Source organism: Dendropsophus ebraccatus, chromosome 3 (assembly GCF_027789765.1).
Source record: "Dendropsophus ebraccatus isolate aDenEbr1 chromosome 3, aDenEbr1.pat, whole genome shotgun sequence".
Lineage (NCBI taxonomy): Eukaryota > Metazoa > Chordata > Amphibia > Anura > Hylidae > Dendropsophus > Dendropsophus ebraccatus.
The window spans coordinates 5,076,826-5,094,105 of NC_091456.1; the positions used below are offsets into that span (position 1 = coordinate 5,076,826).

Consider the following 17,280-nt stretch of genomic DNA (forward strand, 5'->3'; position numbering starts at 1 on the left):
ATAAAAGAGCAAAACATCAGTCACCTTTTAAAACTCGCTGCCACTCCAGCACTTCTGCTCTGGTGACCCCCATTGACTTGTTTACTTGGCTGTAACGATGACATGCTCATATACCCATGTGACAGATGGCCTCGTTGGTCTAACACTCTACGCTGTGTAGACCGTAGATTGGCTGCAGTAGTCAATAGGTATACAAGCATATCACCACTGCAGAAATGGAATTATTTTACATTTTCTCCCTTCACTCACTGTTTTATATGATGTCTGACACCTTTAAGTGTATTTTCAAAGCTGTGACCTTCAAAATGGCCCTTCATATTATTGGCTTATTTGTAGCAATGGGCAAATGTGGCAAAAGTTTGGGTTTGGCAACAGTTATTTTACTCCTGGTGGCTGGTAAAATTGGCTGCTGCCCTAGGGAGCCTTGGAAAACATTGATACAGCCATTGGCCATAGGCTGTATCCATGTTTTTCTGGCAGCCCTAGGGCGGTATCCAGCTTCACCAGACCCCAGAAGTCAAATGCCGAGCGTTCGGGTTTGGACAAATGTTGTCGAACCTGAACTTTCGTCATGTTCGCTCATCACTACTTATTAGAAGAAATTTGGCTTTGACTCCACCTACAGGCTACTGAGGTTACTGCGAGTGCTTTCTTATCGCAATATATTTTTATAGTTTTTAAATCAAATAGATGAAACTAGAACTAGGTCAGACGAGAACTGAGAGCATCAAAACTTCACTGTAACAATGGAGCAATTCCATTTCAAAGAGGCAGAGAAGAACAGTCAACTTTCTCCAGGTTTTTTCTTTCCCTTTAGAAAGGTTTCAAGCTGAGCTCGTGACTCTGGCTTATATGATATATTAACAGTTCCAGCACTAAGAAGCCTACTCCACGGAGCGGTAATCTGCCCGATTCGGCTGATTATCGCTCCGTGGAATAGAGACAACGATCCGCCAATGATTGTGTCATCGTTTATTTAGGTTCAAACGTAAAATCATCGGGCACCAACCGTGCATCGCTGCGTGGAATAGCCAGTGATTTCTGAGCGGTCTGTCTGAGCGACAGGCCCCACCGAAGCTGCTGCTGTGCGCGGGACCGGGAGGAAGAAGGAGCGCAGAAGAAGACCTGCAACATATTTAGGTAAAGCATGGTGTTTATACAAGGGCTGCAAGAACATTGGTAACGATGTCCCTGCAGCCCTCACTAAACGATTATCAGGCCGTGGAATAGGCCCAGTAAACAAGCACTGATCTAGCAGATCGGCACTCATTTTACATTATTGATCGGGCCCCCATTGGCACGTGGAATAGGACCTAACAATACCAATCTGATCTGTGCAGATTGTAAATTACAGCCTTGTACATAAAGGATATCAGGAGCTGGTTTCCTTCTTTTGTCAGGAATCGGTACAGGATCGTTTGGTCGGCGTCGTAGTTTTCGAGTCATAATGGGTTTGACTTCCATGGAATCTGTGAAGAGAAAAACACTTTAAAAGACTATAACACGACATTCATACCGCTAAAGTATCTGAACATCTGACATGGAAAGAAATAAAAGATTTTTCCATATGTTAGTTGGTATCTGTTAATTGGTTAAAGGGGTATTCTACTCAGACATAGGGATGCACGATGCACCGAAATATCGATACTATCATCGATATTTCGGGCAAAAAAACGGTTCGATACCAGGATTTCCTGGTATCGAAACTTTAAGTTAAGCAGAGAACACGGTGGGCGGCTAGCTGAGCGCCGGCCGTGTTCTCTATGGGCCTCCCCCTGCCCCCTGCAGTCTCCTCCTCTGCTCTCCCTCCCTCCGCTCCCATTGGCGCCAATTTCAAATAGCCGGCACTTAGCTATTGCTAGTGCCGGCTGTTTAAGTATATAGATGCCGCTGTCACACTGACAGCGGCATCTGACCCCTCCTGAGCCCGCTCCATATACAGCGGGGGTCGGCTACTGTGTGTAACAGACCCCCCGCTGCTGGTGTCTCTCTGATAACAGAGTCCGGCTCCACCAGACTCTGTTATCAGAGACATGATTTATGCAGAGGAGCCGGAGCTGCACGGAGGAGAGCGGGAGAGGGAGAGCGGGAGAGGAGGACGGAGGAGAAGGCTGGAGGGAGAGCGGGAGGTCCGGGAGAGGAGCCGGAGCTGCACAGAGGAGAGCGGCTGGAGAGGGAGAGCGGGAGGTCACGGAGAGAGGAGGACGGAGAAGGCTGGAGGTGGGGAGGATGAAGAGGGAGAGCGGGGGTCTGTGAGATCCGGGAGAGGAGGCCGGGGGAAGTGCAGCACATGTGAGGATCCAGCCGGCTGGCAGGTGGGGGAGGTGGCCGGGACTGAGAGGAGCAGATAAGATCGGCTGTAGTGTGTGGGATCCTGTGTAACCTCCTCTTCTCTTCCTCCGCAATCTTGGTAACTGGTGCAGCAGAGCTGTCTTAGTGATGGGTGGTGCAGCAGAGCTGTCTTAGTGATAGCTGATGCAGCAGAGCTGTCTTAGTGATAGCTGATGCAGCAGAGCTGTCTTAGTGTTATCTGATGCAGCAGAGCTGTCTTAGTGTTATCTGATGCAGCAGAGCTGTCTTAGTGTTATCTGATGCAGCAGAGCTGTCTTAGTGATAGCTGATGTAGCAGAGCTGTCTTAGTGATAGCTGATGTAGCAGAGCTGTCTTAGTGATATCGGATGTAGCAGAGCTGTCTTAGTGATATCGGATGTAGCAGAGCTGTCTTAGTGATATCGGATGTAGCAGAGCTGTCTTAGTGATAGCTGATGTAGCAGAGCTGTCTTAGTGATAGCTGATGTAGCAGAGCTGTCTTAGTGATAGCTGATGTAGCAGAGCTGTCTTAGTGATAGCTGATGTAGCAGAGCTGTCTTAGTGATAGCTGATGTAGCAGAGCTGTCTTAGTGATATCTGATGTAGCAGAGCTGTCTTAGTGTTATCTGATGTAGCAGAGCTGTCTTAGTGATATCTGATGTAGCAGAGCTGTCTTAGTGATATCGGATGTAGCAGAGCTGTCTTAGTGATAGCTGATGTAGCAGAGCTGTCTTAGTGATAGCTGATGTAGCAGAGCTGTCTTAGTGATAGCTGATGTAGCAGAGCTGTCTTAGTGATAGCTGATGTAGCAGAGCTGTCTTAGTGATAGCTGATGTAGCAGAGCTGTCTTAGTGATAGCTGATGTAGCAAAGCTGTCTTAGTGATAGCTGATGTAGCAGAGCTGTCTTAGTGATAGCTGATGTAGCAGAGCTGTCTTAGTGATAGCTGATGTAGCAGAGCTGTCTTAGTGATATCGGATGTAGCAGAGCTGTCTTAGTGATAGCTGATGCAGCAGAGCTGTCTTAGTGATAGCTGATGCAGCAGAGCTGTCTTAGACAGATATCACTAACTTTATTTTTAACACAATAAAATAAAAATAGTCCAAAAATTGGTATCACTGTAATAGTGCAGGGGTATTATATTTCTACCACTGTATTTTGTTTTGTTTTTTTTTATACTTTACTAAGTATCGAACTGGTATTGAGTATCGAAATAAAAAAGTTAGTATCGGTATCGAACTCAAAATTCTGGTATCGTGACATCACTACTCAGACATAACTTTTGATATGTTGCTGCTCATGGTGAGACTAACAATTCCTTTTATACTTGTTATCTATTCAGTCTCCTTTCCCCAGTTCTGGACTGCTGCTTACAAATCAATTTAACTAAATGAAACCAGATGATTTTAAAGAAAAATATTTTCGCCAGAGTACCCCTTTAAAGGCTCGTCTTTGCTTCTATTAACTATTAAAACAAACTCAGAAAAACAAGCAAAAAACATATCTGTAAATCTAACACATCACAGAGAGCAGATGACATTTAAGAAGCATCTCAGATTCCCAGAAGGTCTGAGGAGAGAGACCTGGTGCGATCAGTAACTTTAGCAATGTCTGATGTAGTGTCAAAAGTTACTCTAAATGACAGTCCTCAGCCTGGGAGGAGAAGGTTTAAAGGGGTTATCCAGCGCTACAAAAACATGGCCACTTTTCCCCCTACTGTTGTCTCCAGTTCAGGTGTGGTTTGCAATTAACCTCCATTTACTTCAATGGAACTGAGTTTCAAAACCCCACCCAATCTGGAGACAACAGTAGGGGGAAAGTGGCCATGTTTTTGTAGCGCTGGATAACCCCTTTAAGGCTGACTTGTGTGCCCCCCCATCAATCACAGCAGTGTCCAACCACAACCCCAACCTCTGACTAGCTGGACGAGCCGTCCACACACCAAACCCAAAACATAGCAAGCCCTGTGAAATGGGACCGGGGACAGTGACAGCGTGGGTCATACATATCTCTTGTGCTACCACACAAAAAGTACATTTTTTATCTGGTTAGAAATAATGTTAGCTCCTTCAGGAGAGACAGCATCATATCACACAGTACAATTATTAGCCAAAAAGGTATATATACCCTACTTAACAGGGCCACACACCTCCCTGTGTAATTGGGGGTTATGGAGGAAGAAGCTCAGAGGAAAGGGCCACACAAACAATCCAGTGACCAGTCGTGCAGCCCTCCCCAGATGACAATAGAGCCAAGCGCCCTTGATGGGCCATGTAATAGGGTCCTCAAAGATAGATAATAAAACACCAAACTGGGAACAGATTCTCTGACAGAAATTCTAAGCTAAAGAAAAAAAGGAAACTTAAAAAAAATATATATATATATATATATATATATATATATATATATATATATATATATATATATATTTGTTAAAGACCTGTGGTTTCACACCCTAACGCGTACAAGAAATGATAGCTAAAAGGTATCCACGCCTTTAAGCTTCCGGAAGATTCTCCTACAACTGCTCAGATATTTCACTTCGAGGAACTTACCTCCTGTTAGCTCCATTGTTAATTTTTCATTTTCAATCATTTTCTTCTTTTCCTCTAATTCGGCGATCAGATTCTCCTTCAGCTCAATCTTTTTGTCTTCAAACTCTTTGACAGCCGCTTTCTTCTCCTTGATGTAGTTCCTCTCCACCTGCTCGGTCTGAGAAGATGATAAAAATTCATTGTATTAAACCAGTTCATATGAATGGAGCTAGACGCATCTACACCAGGAGCTAGAAACGTCGCTTACCTCTAGTTGTAGGAAAAGCTCTGGGAAAAGAATAGAAAGAAGACAAGCTGTAAGTCATGGTGGTGGATTGTGACAGATTATAGTCATCTTACAAAACTAAACGTACTAAACCTAAAAGGGGTTGTTCTTTCAAATCAACTGGTCCCAGTACTTATCAGCTGCTGTATGTCCTGCAGGAAGTGGTGTATTCTCTTCTGTGTATAATATCCCTTCTGTATAGCAAACAGGTAGCAGCATAGGTCTAACATACCTGTAGCTGATACATTCTGATATTCAAAATTACTTTGTAGAGTTCTAGTTTAATCTTTTTAATTTATACCATTGTGCAAAAGCAGCCATAGTCTTGCTGGTTTCCCAGCCTTTATATTTGCATGATGTCTGACTACAGGTCATTGGCCGTGTGGGGTAAATTAACCTTTCCATAAATTACACACAAATTCTATAAGGGGAAATCATACAAAAAAAAAAAAAAAAGAGAGATTTTCATTGTCATTTTTTATTAGGTTCTTACCAGCATTTCTCAGTCTCTCTTTATACTGTTGATCTAATTTTTTCATGCGTTTCTGGTATTCTTGTAGCGTACCTAAAAATAAAGAAATAAACGTGTAATATTGTAATAAAGATTTACAGAAATAGTATATATATATATATGTGTGTGTGTGTGTGTGTGTGTGTGTGTGTGTGTGTGTGTGTGTGTGTGTATATATAGCGCTAGATGTTCAAGATAATTTTAACATTATAAAAGTAGGTAAAGGAACTATTACTATATTACTACAATGTAAGCACCAGGACATTTTAGGCAATGAGACTATTCTGAAAATGATGCTGATCAATCGTTCAGCACAGAGTAAACTACAAGTCATGGCTGGCAGGGCAGACAACTGTAGGGTTCCCCAAGCTGTGGCTTTTCAGCTCTTGCTCCAACTCATATTTTTTATGTAGTTTTACAACAGCTGGAAAGTCACAGGTTGAGACACACCAGCCTACTGCTGAATTATGGAGAGCTTAAAGTCCAGCAAATTTTTTAATTAAAGTACTGTATTGCCCCACAAAAGTTATACAAATCCCCAATATACACTTATTACGGGAAATGCATATAAAGTGCTTTTTTCCCCTGCACTTACTACTGCATCAAGGCTTCACTTCCTGGATAACATGGTGATGTCACTTCCTGGATAACATGGTGATGTCACTTCTTGGATAACATGGTGATGTCACTTCCTGGATAACATGGTGATGTCACTTCCTGGATAACATGGTGATGTCACTTCCTGGATAACATGGTGATGTCACTTCCTGGATAACATGGTGATGTCACTTCCTGGATAACATGGTGATGTCACTTCCTGGATAACATGGTGATGTCACGACTCCCAGAGCTGTTCAGGCTGTGGCTGCTGGAGAGGATGATGGCAAAAGGATGCTCAGTGTCTTTCTGCCATCATTCTCTCCAGCAGCCACAGCTCTGGGAGTCGAGTCGTGTCGTCGTGTTGTCATCACCATGTTATGCAGGAAGTCACATCACCGTGTTATCCAGGAAGTGACATCACCATGTTATGCAGGAAGTGACATCACCCTGTTATGCAGAAAGTGACATCACCGTGTTATGCAGAAAGTGACATCACCGTGTTATGCAGAAAGTGACATCACCGTGTTATCCAGGAAGTGACATCACCATGTTATCCAGGAAGTGAAGCCTTGATGCAGCAGTAAGTGCAGGGAAAAAAAGCATTTTATAAGCATTTCCATTAATAAGTGTATATTGATGATTTGTATAACTTTTAGGGGGCAATACAATACAAAATATTTTCGCCGGGCTTCTCCTTTAGGCTGCGTTCACACTACGTATATTTCAGTCAGCATATGTATATTTCAGTCAGTATATTTCAGTCAGTATTGCAACCAAAACCAGGAGTGGATTTAAAACACAGAAAGGCTCTGTTCACACAATGTTGTAATTGAGTGGATGGCCGTCATTTAATGGCAAATATTTGCTGTTATTTTAGAACAACGGCTGTTATATTGAAATAATGGCCGTTATTTACTGTTATATGGCGGCCATCCACTCAATTTCAACATTGTGTGGACAGATCCTTTCTGTGTTTTTAATCCACTCCTGGTTTTGCTTGCAATACTGACTTAAATATACTGACTGAAATATACGTAGTGTGAACGCAGCCTAAGGCTGGGTTCACACTACGTATATTTCAGTCAGTATTGTGGTCCTCATATTGCAACCAAAACCCGGAGTGGATTAAAAACACAGAAAGGCTATGTTCATACAATGTTGAAATTGAATGGATGGCCGCCATATAACAGTAAATAACGGCCATTATTTCAATATAACAGCCGTTGTTTTAAAATACCAGCACATATTTGCCATTAAATGACGGTCATCCACTCAATTTCAACATTGTGTGAACAGAGCCTTTCTGTGTTTTCAATCCACTCCTGGTTTTGGTTGCAATATGAAGACCACAATACTGACTGAAATATACGTAGTGTGAACCCAGCCTTAGGCTATGTTCACACTACGTATATTTGAGGCTGTATATTTGAGGCTGTATAGCAACCAAAACAAAGAGTGGATTGAAAACACAGAAAGGATCTGTTCACACAATGGTGTAATTGAGTGGATGGCCGTCATTTAATGGCAAATATGTGCTGTTATTTTAAAACAACGGCTGTTGTATTGAAATAATGGACGTTATTTACCGTTATATGGCGGCCATCCACTCAATTACAACATTATGTGAACAGAGCCTTTCTGTGTTTTCAATCCACTCCTGGTTTTGGTTGCTATGAGGACCTGACATGAGGACCAAATACAGCCTCAAAGATACATAGTGTGAACCCAGCCTTAAAGTGTATCCATCATGAAAAAAAAAACATTTAACATGTCTCAGTTTTTTTTTCTCTTCTTCTTCACATTCAACTCTGGGGGAAACTAAAAATCCAGCACCAACAGGGGGTGGGGGGAACTCAATAAAGAATGTATACTTACCCGTCCCTGTGGCCCCGCAGCGCAGCATCACCGCTCTGATAGCTGCCAGCCTCTACTGCTACTTCACGTCCCGACAGGAAGTACCCACTCAGCCAGTCAGTGACTGGGATGGGACATTATTGCAGTCACAGGTTGGCTGAGTGGGTACTTTAGGCGGATGGCGGAGTTTACGTGGGGCATCCTAGTCTATCAATAAAACAAGCAGAACTTCAAGTGGTGTCCGCGGCATGGACTCTCTTTGAAATTCTACCCTAATTCCATAATTTGAACTGATCCTTATACTAACAGATATTCTGCGCAATTTATTTTATTTTTTTGTATCGAGTGTTTGTGAACCCCTGAACCCACAATCTATAAGAACACAACTTATGACAGCGCTATACACATTTGTCTATGAAGGCATACTCATTAGAATGAACACTATATATGAATACACCTGTTCATTTAAATAGTCACCTTCTTGAAGTTGCTGCAGTTGTCTCTTGAGAGATGCCAGCTTATCCTGATACATCCTGACGAGGAAAAATTACAATGTTACAAAGTCTGTAACGTTATTATATATCAGGTTCAAATAAGTAACAAACATTTCCATTTAGTGTTAAAGGGAATCAAACAAATAAGGATTACTATTACCCTCAGGAAAAATAGTACTGAAAGGACCTAAATGTGGGAAGGTTATTATGGTCATAGGAATCTCTAGCAGTCAGTTATACACACTACCTTCTATATACCACGTTTGTGCAAAAAGCACTCATATATATATATGTTTTAATAGATTGCCTACCACTATCAGCTGTAAGCCTGGTTTTTTGGTCCTTAGAGCTTGTAAAATCCCATTTAAAGTAACAATGTGACCCCCCCCTTAGGGTCCTATTACACTGAGCGATTTTTAACGATTAACGACTAATGATCGCAAACGAGATTGTTTATCGTTAACCTAAAATCGTTCACCATATTACACAGAACGATAATCGTTAGTTACGTTAGTTACTATGATCGTGATTGCGATCGTTACTATGATCGTTTATTCCTTCTGATCCCAGAAAAACAATGAACAATGTGCAATTACACTGAACAATTAGTAAAAATGTGGAACTTGAGCGAACATCGTGGAATTATAGCGAGCGAACGATTAACAATAATTTTAGGTTCAGATCTAAATAAACAATCGACATACGAACGATTTTTCGATCACTGCCTGCATATACACAAAACAATTATTGTTTAACCCCTTAAGGACAGAGCCTGAAATGGCCTCTCCAACACAGGAGCCAGAAGCAACAAACTCTGCAAGCTAAGTACTTCTATATTGTATTGTGAGCGAGTTTTGGAGCGTGCGAGTTTTTGATCTAAAGTGTGTTTTTGTCTCAAGTGTGGGACTTTAATATTCTGGGACTTTAGATTCGGGGAGTTTTAGAGGAAAACAAATTGTTTATTTGCTTTTGAACACATTGTTTGCTTTTGTTGCTTGTTTGTTTTTACTTTCTTTATACATAATATCCCCATATAAATGAGCGCCATGTTTAACAATGCGGCCCAATGTACATCTTGTGCGATGTATGCAATCCTTGATCAACCGATCGAGGGTGCATACCATTGTGGGAGATGTGTGCATGTTGCTGGTTTGGAAGCCCAGATCCTGGATCTAAATGAGCAGCTGCAACGATTGAGATGCATTGGCAAACTGGAAAGGGGTCTGGTGCTCACTGAGCAAGCACTCCAAGGGGTAGATGGGGGAGAGTGTGATAGCATGGAGGTACAGGAGGAAGAGGCAGCTAGTTGGGTCACAGTTAGAAAAAGGGGTAGAGGGAAGAGTGTGAGGGAGGCCAGTCCTGATCTGGCACACCCCAACAAGTTTGCCAAATTGGCGGATGAGGGGGATGTTGATTCAGGGGTGGCATTGCTGCAGCAGGACACTGCCTCTGAAAGCCAGGGGGGTGTCTGCTCCAGTAAGGTGGGAAACAGGAGTTCAGGGCAGGCCAGGCAGGTACTGGTAGTGGGGGACTCAATTATTAGGGGGACAGACAGGGCAATCTGTCACAAAGACCGGGATCGTCGAACAGTGTGTTGCCTTCCTGGCGCTCGAGTTCGTCACATCGCGGATCGGGCTGACAGATTACTGGGAGGGGCTGGCGATGACCCAGCAGTCATGGTGCACATTGGCACCAATGATAAAGTTAGAGGTAGGTGGCGGGTCCTTAAAAATGATTTCAGGGACTTAGGCAGGAAGCTTAAAACTAGGACCTCCAAGGTGATTTTTTCCGAAATATTACCTGTACCACGAGCCACACCTGAGAGACAGCGGGAGATTAGGGAGGTAAATAAGTGGCTCAAGAGCTGTTGTAGGATAGCGGGGTTTGGGTTCATGGAGAAGTGGGCCGACTTCTCGGTCGGTTACAGGCTGTACGGTAGGGACGGGCTGCATCTCAATGGGGAGGGTGCAGCTGTGCTGGGGGAGAAGATGGCTAAGAGGTTGGAGGAGTGTTTAAACTAGGGACCGGGGGGGAGGGCAACTGCAATATAGTAAGTGAAGACAGAGTAGATGGAGAGCTGGGCCTAGATTATGGAACTGGGGGTGGAGCGGCGGGAGGGGTTAGAATAGTCACTAGTGATAAAAGGAAAGGGAATATGGACAAATATATTAAATGTATGTATACTAATGCTCGAAGCCTCACTAATAAAGCTGAGGAATTAGAACTCATAACGGTTGAAGAGAAATATGATATAGTGGGGATAAGCGAGACATGGCTGGACAAGACCTATGACTGGGCCGTTAATATCCAGGGTTATAGTCTATTCAGAAATGACCGTAAAATTAAGAAAGGGGGAGGGGTCTGCCTATAGGGAGAGGGGTGCCATCTATAGGGGGAGGGGTCTGTCTATATGTTAAATCATGCCTTAAGCCCATTCTGCGGGAGGATATATGTGATGATAATGTGGAGTCTCTTTGGGTAGAAATAAGTGGAGGGACAAAGAATAATAAAATTCTTATAGGAGTGAGTTATAAACCTCCAAGTATAGTGGAAGAATCAGAAAATCTTCTTATAAGACAAATAGATGCGGCAGCGAAGCAGGGGGAAGTCATTATTATGGGGGACTTTAACTACCCAAATATCAACTGGAAAGCAGAAACCTGCAGCTCCAGGAAGGGAAGCGGGTTTTTGGAAATAGTAAAAGATAATTACCTTTCCCAACTAGTAGAGGAACCAACAAGAGGGGGGGCCCTTCTGGACCTGATCTTAACCAATAGGCCCGACAGAATATCAAAAATAGAGGTGGGGGGTCACCTAGGTAATAGTGACCATAACATAGTAAGTTTTCAATTATCCTTCAATAAAATGATTAGCAGAGGGGCTACAAAAACATTAAATTTCAGGAAGGCTAATTTCCAAAAACTAAGAGAGGACCTTGGGAACATAGACTGGGACAATGCCTTCAGAAATAAAAGTACACAAGAGAAATGGGACATATTTAAGAGCATCCTGGGTAAATCGTGTGAACGACACATACCATATGGGAATAAACGTAGTAGAAGTAAGAGAAATCCAATGTGGTTAACTACAGCTGTAAGGGGTGCAATAAATGATAAGAAACAAGCATTCAGACTACTAACACAAGAAGGTAGTGGGGAAGCATTGAGCAACTATAGACAGAAGAATAGAATGTGTAAAACGCAAATAAAAGAAGCAAAAATAGCAACAGAAAGAAGGATAGCCACAGAAAGTAAAACAAATCCCAAAATGTTCTTCACCTATATAAATAACAAAAGACTTAAAACCGAAAATGTGTGTCCCCTCAAAAATAATCTGGGTGTAATGGTGGAGGGGGAAGAGGAAAAGGCCAATCTACTAAATACATTCTTCTCTACTGTATTCACAGAGGAGAATCCCATAACAGACGATATGACTAGGGATAATGTTAATCCTCCCATAAATCTCACCTGCCTAACACAACAAGAAGTGGGGAGACGCCTTAAAAACATTAAAATCCATAAGTCACCGGGCTCAGAAGGTATCCATCCTAGAGTTTTGCAAGAATTAAATACTGTGTTGGACAGACCGTTATTCCTAATATTTAAAGATTCTATTACGACAGGGATTGTTCCACAGGACTGGCGCATAGCTAATGTGGTACCAATATTCAAGAAGGGGTCAAAGAGCGATCCTGGAAACTACAGGCCCGTAAGTCTAACATCTATAGTAGGTAAAGTATTTGAGGGGTTTGTAAGAGATGCTATACTGGAGTATCTTAATGAAAATAATCTTATGACGCAGCACCAGCATGGATTTATGAGGGATCGGTCCTGTCAGACTAATCTGATCGGCTTCTATGAAGAGGTAAGTTATAGACTGGACCTGGGGGAAGCTGTGGATGTTGTGTATCTGGACTTTTCAAAGGCATTTGATACTGTGCCGCATGAAAGGTTGGTCTACAAAATGAGGATACTGGGACTCGGGGGAAAACGTATGCAAATGGGTAAGTAACTGGTTGTGTGATAGAAAACAGAGGGTGGTCATTGATGGAACATATTCAGATTGGGTTTTAGTTACTAGTGGGGTACCACAGGGGTCAGTGTTGGGTCCACTTCTTTTTAATATTTTTATTAATGATCTTGTAGAGGGGCTACAGAGTAGAATCTCCATTTTTGCAGATGATACTAAACTGGGTAAAGTAATCAGCACAGAGGAGGATAATATCATATTACAGAGGGATTTGGAGAAGCTAGAGGCTTGGGCGGAGAAATGGCAAATGAAGTTTAATGTGGATAAATGTAAGGTTATGCATTTGGGCCGTAGAAATAATAAGTACAGTTATGTGCTAAATAATAAAACACTGGGTAAAACTACTTCCGAAAAGGACCTGGGGGTATTGGTGGACAGTAAACTCAACTTTAGTGATCAGTGCCAGGCAGCAGCTGCCAAGGCTAATAAAATAATGGGGTGCATCAAAAGAGGTATAGATGCTAAAGATGAGAACATAGTTTTGCCTCTTTATAAATCACTGGTCAGACCACACATGGAATACTGTGTACAGTTTTGGGCACCGGTATATAAGAAGGACACAGCTGACCTAGAGCGGGTGCAGAGGAGGGCAACAAAGGTCATTAAGGGAATGGGTGGGTTACAGGACCAGGACAGGTTATCAAGCTTGGGGTTATTTACGCTAGAAAAAAGACGTCTTAGGGGCGATCTGATCACAATGTACAAATATATGAATGGACAGTACAGAGATTTTTGTAGTGGTCTCCTTACTCCTAGGTCTGTAACCATGACAAGGGGGCATCCTCTACGTCTAGAGGAAAGAAGATTTCATCATCAGCATCGACGCGGGTTCTTTACTGTACGAGCGGTAAGACTGTGGAAAACTCTGCCACATGATGTTGTCATGGCTGATTCATTAAATAAGTTCAAGGGAGGCCTGGATGATTTTCTTGAAAAATATAATATTACAAGTTATGGGCATTAGATTTCTGGTGATACGTTGATCCGGGGATTGTTCTGGTTGCCATTGCAGTCGGGGGAGGGGGGGGGGGGGGGGAGTTTCTCCCGGTGGTGGGGCGTTTGTCTTCTGCCCCATAGGGGTTTTCCGCCTTCCTGGATCAACACAGTAGGATTTTCCTAGGTTGAACCTGATGGACTCTTGTCTTCTTTCAACCTTATTTACTATGTTACTATGTTACTATGGCCTTAATGACAGAGACAAATTTTATGAATTTGACCTGTGTCACTTTATTCATTAATAACTTTGGGATGCTTTTACCTATCCGGCTGATTCTGAGATTGTTTTCTCGTGACATATTGTACTTTACATTTCTGGTAAATTGGAGTCGATACTCATAACGAATCTTTATGAAAAAAACCAAAATAATGTGAAAAAATTTGAAAAAAATGCATTTTTCCAACTTTGAAACTTTTTTGCTTATACAGAAAGTGGTTATACCACATAAATTATATATTAAATAGCATTAGCAACATGTCTACTTTATGATGGCGGCATTTATTAAACGATCTTTCATTTTTTTTTAGACAATAGGAAGCTTAAAACATTAGCAGCAAATTTCCAAATTTTCAGTAAAATTTCAAAATCAGATATTTTTAGGGACCTGTTCAGGTGTAAAGTGTATTTGAGGGGCCTGTATGTTAGAAAGCCCCACAAAGCACCCCATTTCAGAAACTGCACCCCCCACACTCTGCAAAAGCATATCCAGAAAGTGTTTTAACCCTTTAGGGGAGTCACAGAAATAAAAGCTAAGTGTGTAAGAAATTTGAAAATTTTAATTTTCTGTGCAGAGATTTTATTGTAATCCAATATTTTTCATAATTATAAACCTATTACCAGAGAAATGCACCCCAATAATTATTGCCCCGTTTCTGCAGTTTATAGAAGTACCCCATATGTGGCCCTATTGCGCTATTTGACGCAACCACAAGCCTCAGATACAAAGGAGCGCCTAGTGAATTTCAACGCCTCCGTTATATTTGGTCATTTTTGACTGTACCACTTCAGGTAGGCAGAGGCTCTGGGGTGCCAAAACCTAAAAAACACCCCTAAAGGGACACCATTTAGAAAACTACACCCCTCAAGGAATGTAACAAGGGGTGCGGTGAGCATCTGGACCCCACAGGTGCTTCACAGATTTTCCGAACAATATGGCGTGAAAAAAGAAAAATTAATTTTTTACACTAAAACGTTGTTCTAGCCTTCAATTTTTCATTTTCTTAAAGGGATAAGAGGAAAATAAAGACACAAAATGTGTAGCGCAGTTTCTCCCGAGTACGGAAATACCCCACATGTGGCGATAAAGCGCCAAGCGGGCACAGGACGAGCCTCCAAAGGGAAGGAGCGCCAATTGGCTTTTGGAAGCTGAATTTCACTGGAAAGGATTTCAAGGGCCATGTCGCATTTACAGAGCCCTCGTGCTGCCAAGACACTGGAAACCCCCCACAAGTGACCCCATTCTGGAAACTACACCCCTCAAGGAATCTAACAAGGGGTGCAGTGAGCATATGGACCCCACTGGTGACGGGCACAAATGTGGAACAATGTGACGTGAAAGGGAAGATTTTAATTTTTTTCACTTTCATGGCACAAATGTGCCCGTCATCCAGGGGTCCATATCCTCATTGCACCCCTTGTTAGATTCCCTAAAGGGTTCAGTTTCCAGAATGGGGTCACTTGTGGGGGGTTTCCAGTGTCTTGGCAGCACGAGGGCTCTGTAAATGCGACATGGCGTTCATCATCCATTCTAGCCAAATCCAACCTCCAAAATCCAAATGGCGCTCCTTCCCTTCGGAGGCTTGCCCTGCGCCCACATGGCGCTTTATGTCCACATGTGGGGTATTTACGGACTCGGGGGAAATTGCTCTACACATTTTTTTTTCCTCTTTTAACCCCTTGTGAAAATTATAAATTCAAGGCTAAACCAACATTATAGTGTAAAAAATGTACTATTTCATTTTCACGCCACATTGTTCCACATTTGTGCCCGTCACCAGTGGGGTCCATATGCTCACTACCCCCCTTGTTACATTCCCTGAGGGGTGTAGTTTCCATAATGGGGTCACTTGTGGGGGGTTTCAACTGTCTTGGCAACACAGGGGCCTTTTGAATGCAACATGGCCCCTCGAAATCCATTCCATCCAAATCCAGCCTTCAAAAGCCAAATGGCGCTCCTTCCCTTCGGAGGCTTACCCTGCACCCGCATGGCGCTTTATGTCCACATGTGGGGTATTTCCGTACTCAGGGGAAATTGCGCTACACATTTAGTGGTTTTTTTTTTATCTTTTAGCCCCTTGTGAAAATGAAAAAATCATGACAAGATTAATGATTTAGAGTAAAAATTTTACAAAAATTACACTAAATGTTGGTCTAGCCTTGATTTTTCCATTTCCACAAGGGGTTAAAAAAGAAAATGAACACAAAACGTGTAGGGTAGTTTCCCCTGAGTACGAAAATACCCCACATGTGGACATAATGTGCCATATGGGCACAGGGCAAGCCACCAAAGGGACAGAGCGCCATTTAGAGGCTGGAATGGAGGATGGAGGCCATGTCGCAATTACAAAGCTCCTGTGCTGCCAGGACAGTAGAAACCCCCGACAAGTGACTCCATTCTGGGAACTACACCCCATAAGGAATCTAACAAGGGGTGCAGTGAGCATATGGACCCCACTGGTGACGGGCACTTACGTAGAACATGTGCCGAGAAAATAAAAAATACCATTTTTTTCATTTTCACGTCCCAAATGTGGCCGTCACCAGGGGGCCATATCCCTGCTGCCCCCCTTGTTAAGATTCCTTATCGGGTATAGTTTCCAGAAGGGGGTCACTTGTGGGGGGTTTCTACTGTCCTGGCCGCACAGAGGCTTTGTAATTGCATCATGGCATCCTCTAATGGGAATAGCGGCCATACCTACTTAGCTGGGGAAAAGGGACAATTCTAATTTATTTTGGGGTATTAGGCCAATTATTAGTTTATAAGGTTGGAAATGACAGGTGTCCATCAAACTCAACCTGTGTTGATCCAGAGGAAGGCAAAAAACCCTCGTGAGGCAGACGACAGTAGCCTCATCACAGGGGAAAAATTCCTTCCCGACTCCATAATGGCGATCAGAATAATCCCTGGATCAACGTGACCCCTGAAATAGGAATAAGGGACAGAATTTAGATAATGTAGAACCCCAATGACGTGTAGTGCGCCTTGAAGCAATCCAGTATGCAGAGGCCGGGGGGATCAGGACAGGCGTCACACTGGAAAATGGTGTCCTTCCTGATCCCCCTGTTACCCCACACTCTGCACTTCTTCTGGGGTCTCCCTTTCTCCAGTGTGGGGGACGTCACCTGGAAAATGTTGTCCTGGTGCGATACGGGGTCCTTCATATCCAGAAGCGCTGGGTCCGCTCCATGGCTGCTAAATATTTGGGCTCTATTACTACTTCTGATATGTTCGGATGGTGCCGCAAGCTACAGGGCAGCGAGGGACCGGAAGAGGGGGTGCTGGTATAAAAGTTATCCCCGTACAGGTGGTGGTGACCTTTATCCAGCAGTGGAAAGATCAGTTCCCGGACAATCTTCCCACTTGTTCCGAGGATGGGTGGGGGGGCATCCGGGGGCTGGATTCGGGTGTCCCTTCCTACATACACTCTAAGGGTACGTGCACACTGC

The 17,280-nt window shown here is 43.1% G+C and overlaps 1 protein-coding gene across 1 annotated transcript in view; it reads right to left on the reverse strand.

The window, feature by feature from the left end:
• SUDS3 (SDS3 homolog, SIN3A corepressor complex component) overlaps window positions 1-17,280 on the reverse strand; it is a 40,194-nt gene that overhangs the window by 16,598 nt on the left and 6,316 nt on the right. Inside the window, exons 3-7 of the mRNA XM_069963966.1 lie at window positions 8,572-8,627; window positions 5,623-5,694; window positions 5,112-5,131; window positions 4,865-5,021; window positions 1,374-1,469 (exon numbers count right to left, since the gene is read on the reverse strand). Coding sequence (XP_069820067.1) covers window positions 1,374-1,469; window positions 4,865-5,021; window positions 5,112-5,131; window positions 5,623-5,694; window positions 8,572-8,627 — 401 coding nt within the window. The remainder of the gene's footprint in view (window positions 1-1,373; window positions 1,470-4,864; window positions 5,022-5,111; window positions 5,132-5,622; window positions 5,695-8,571; window positions 8,628-17,280) is intronic.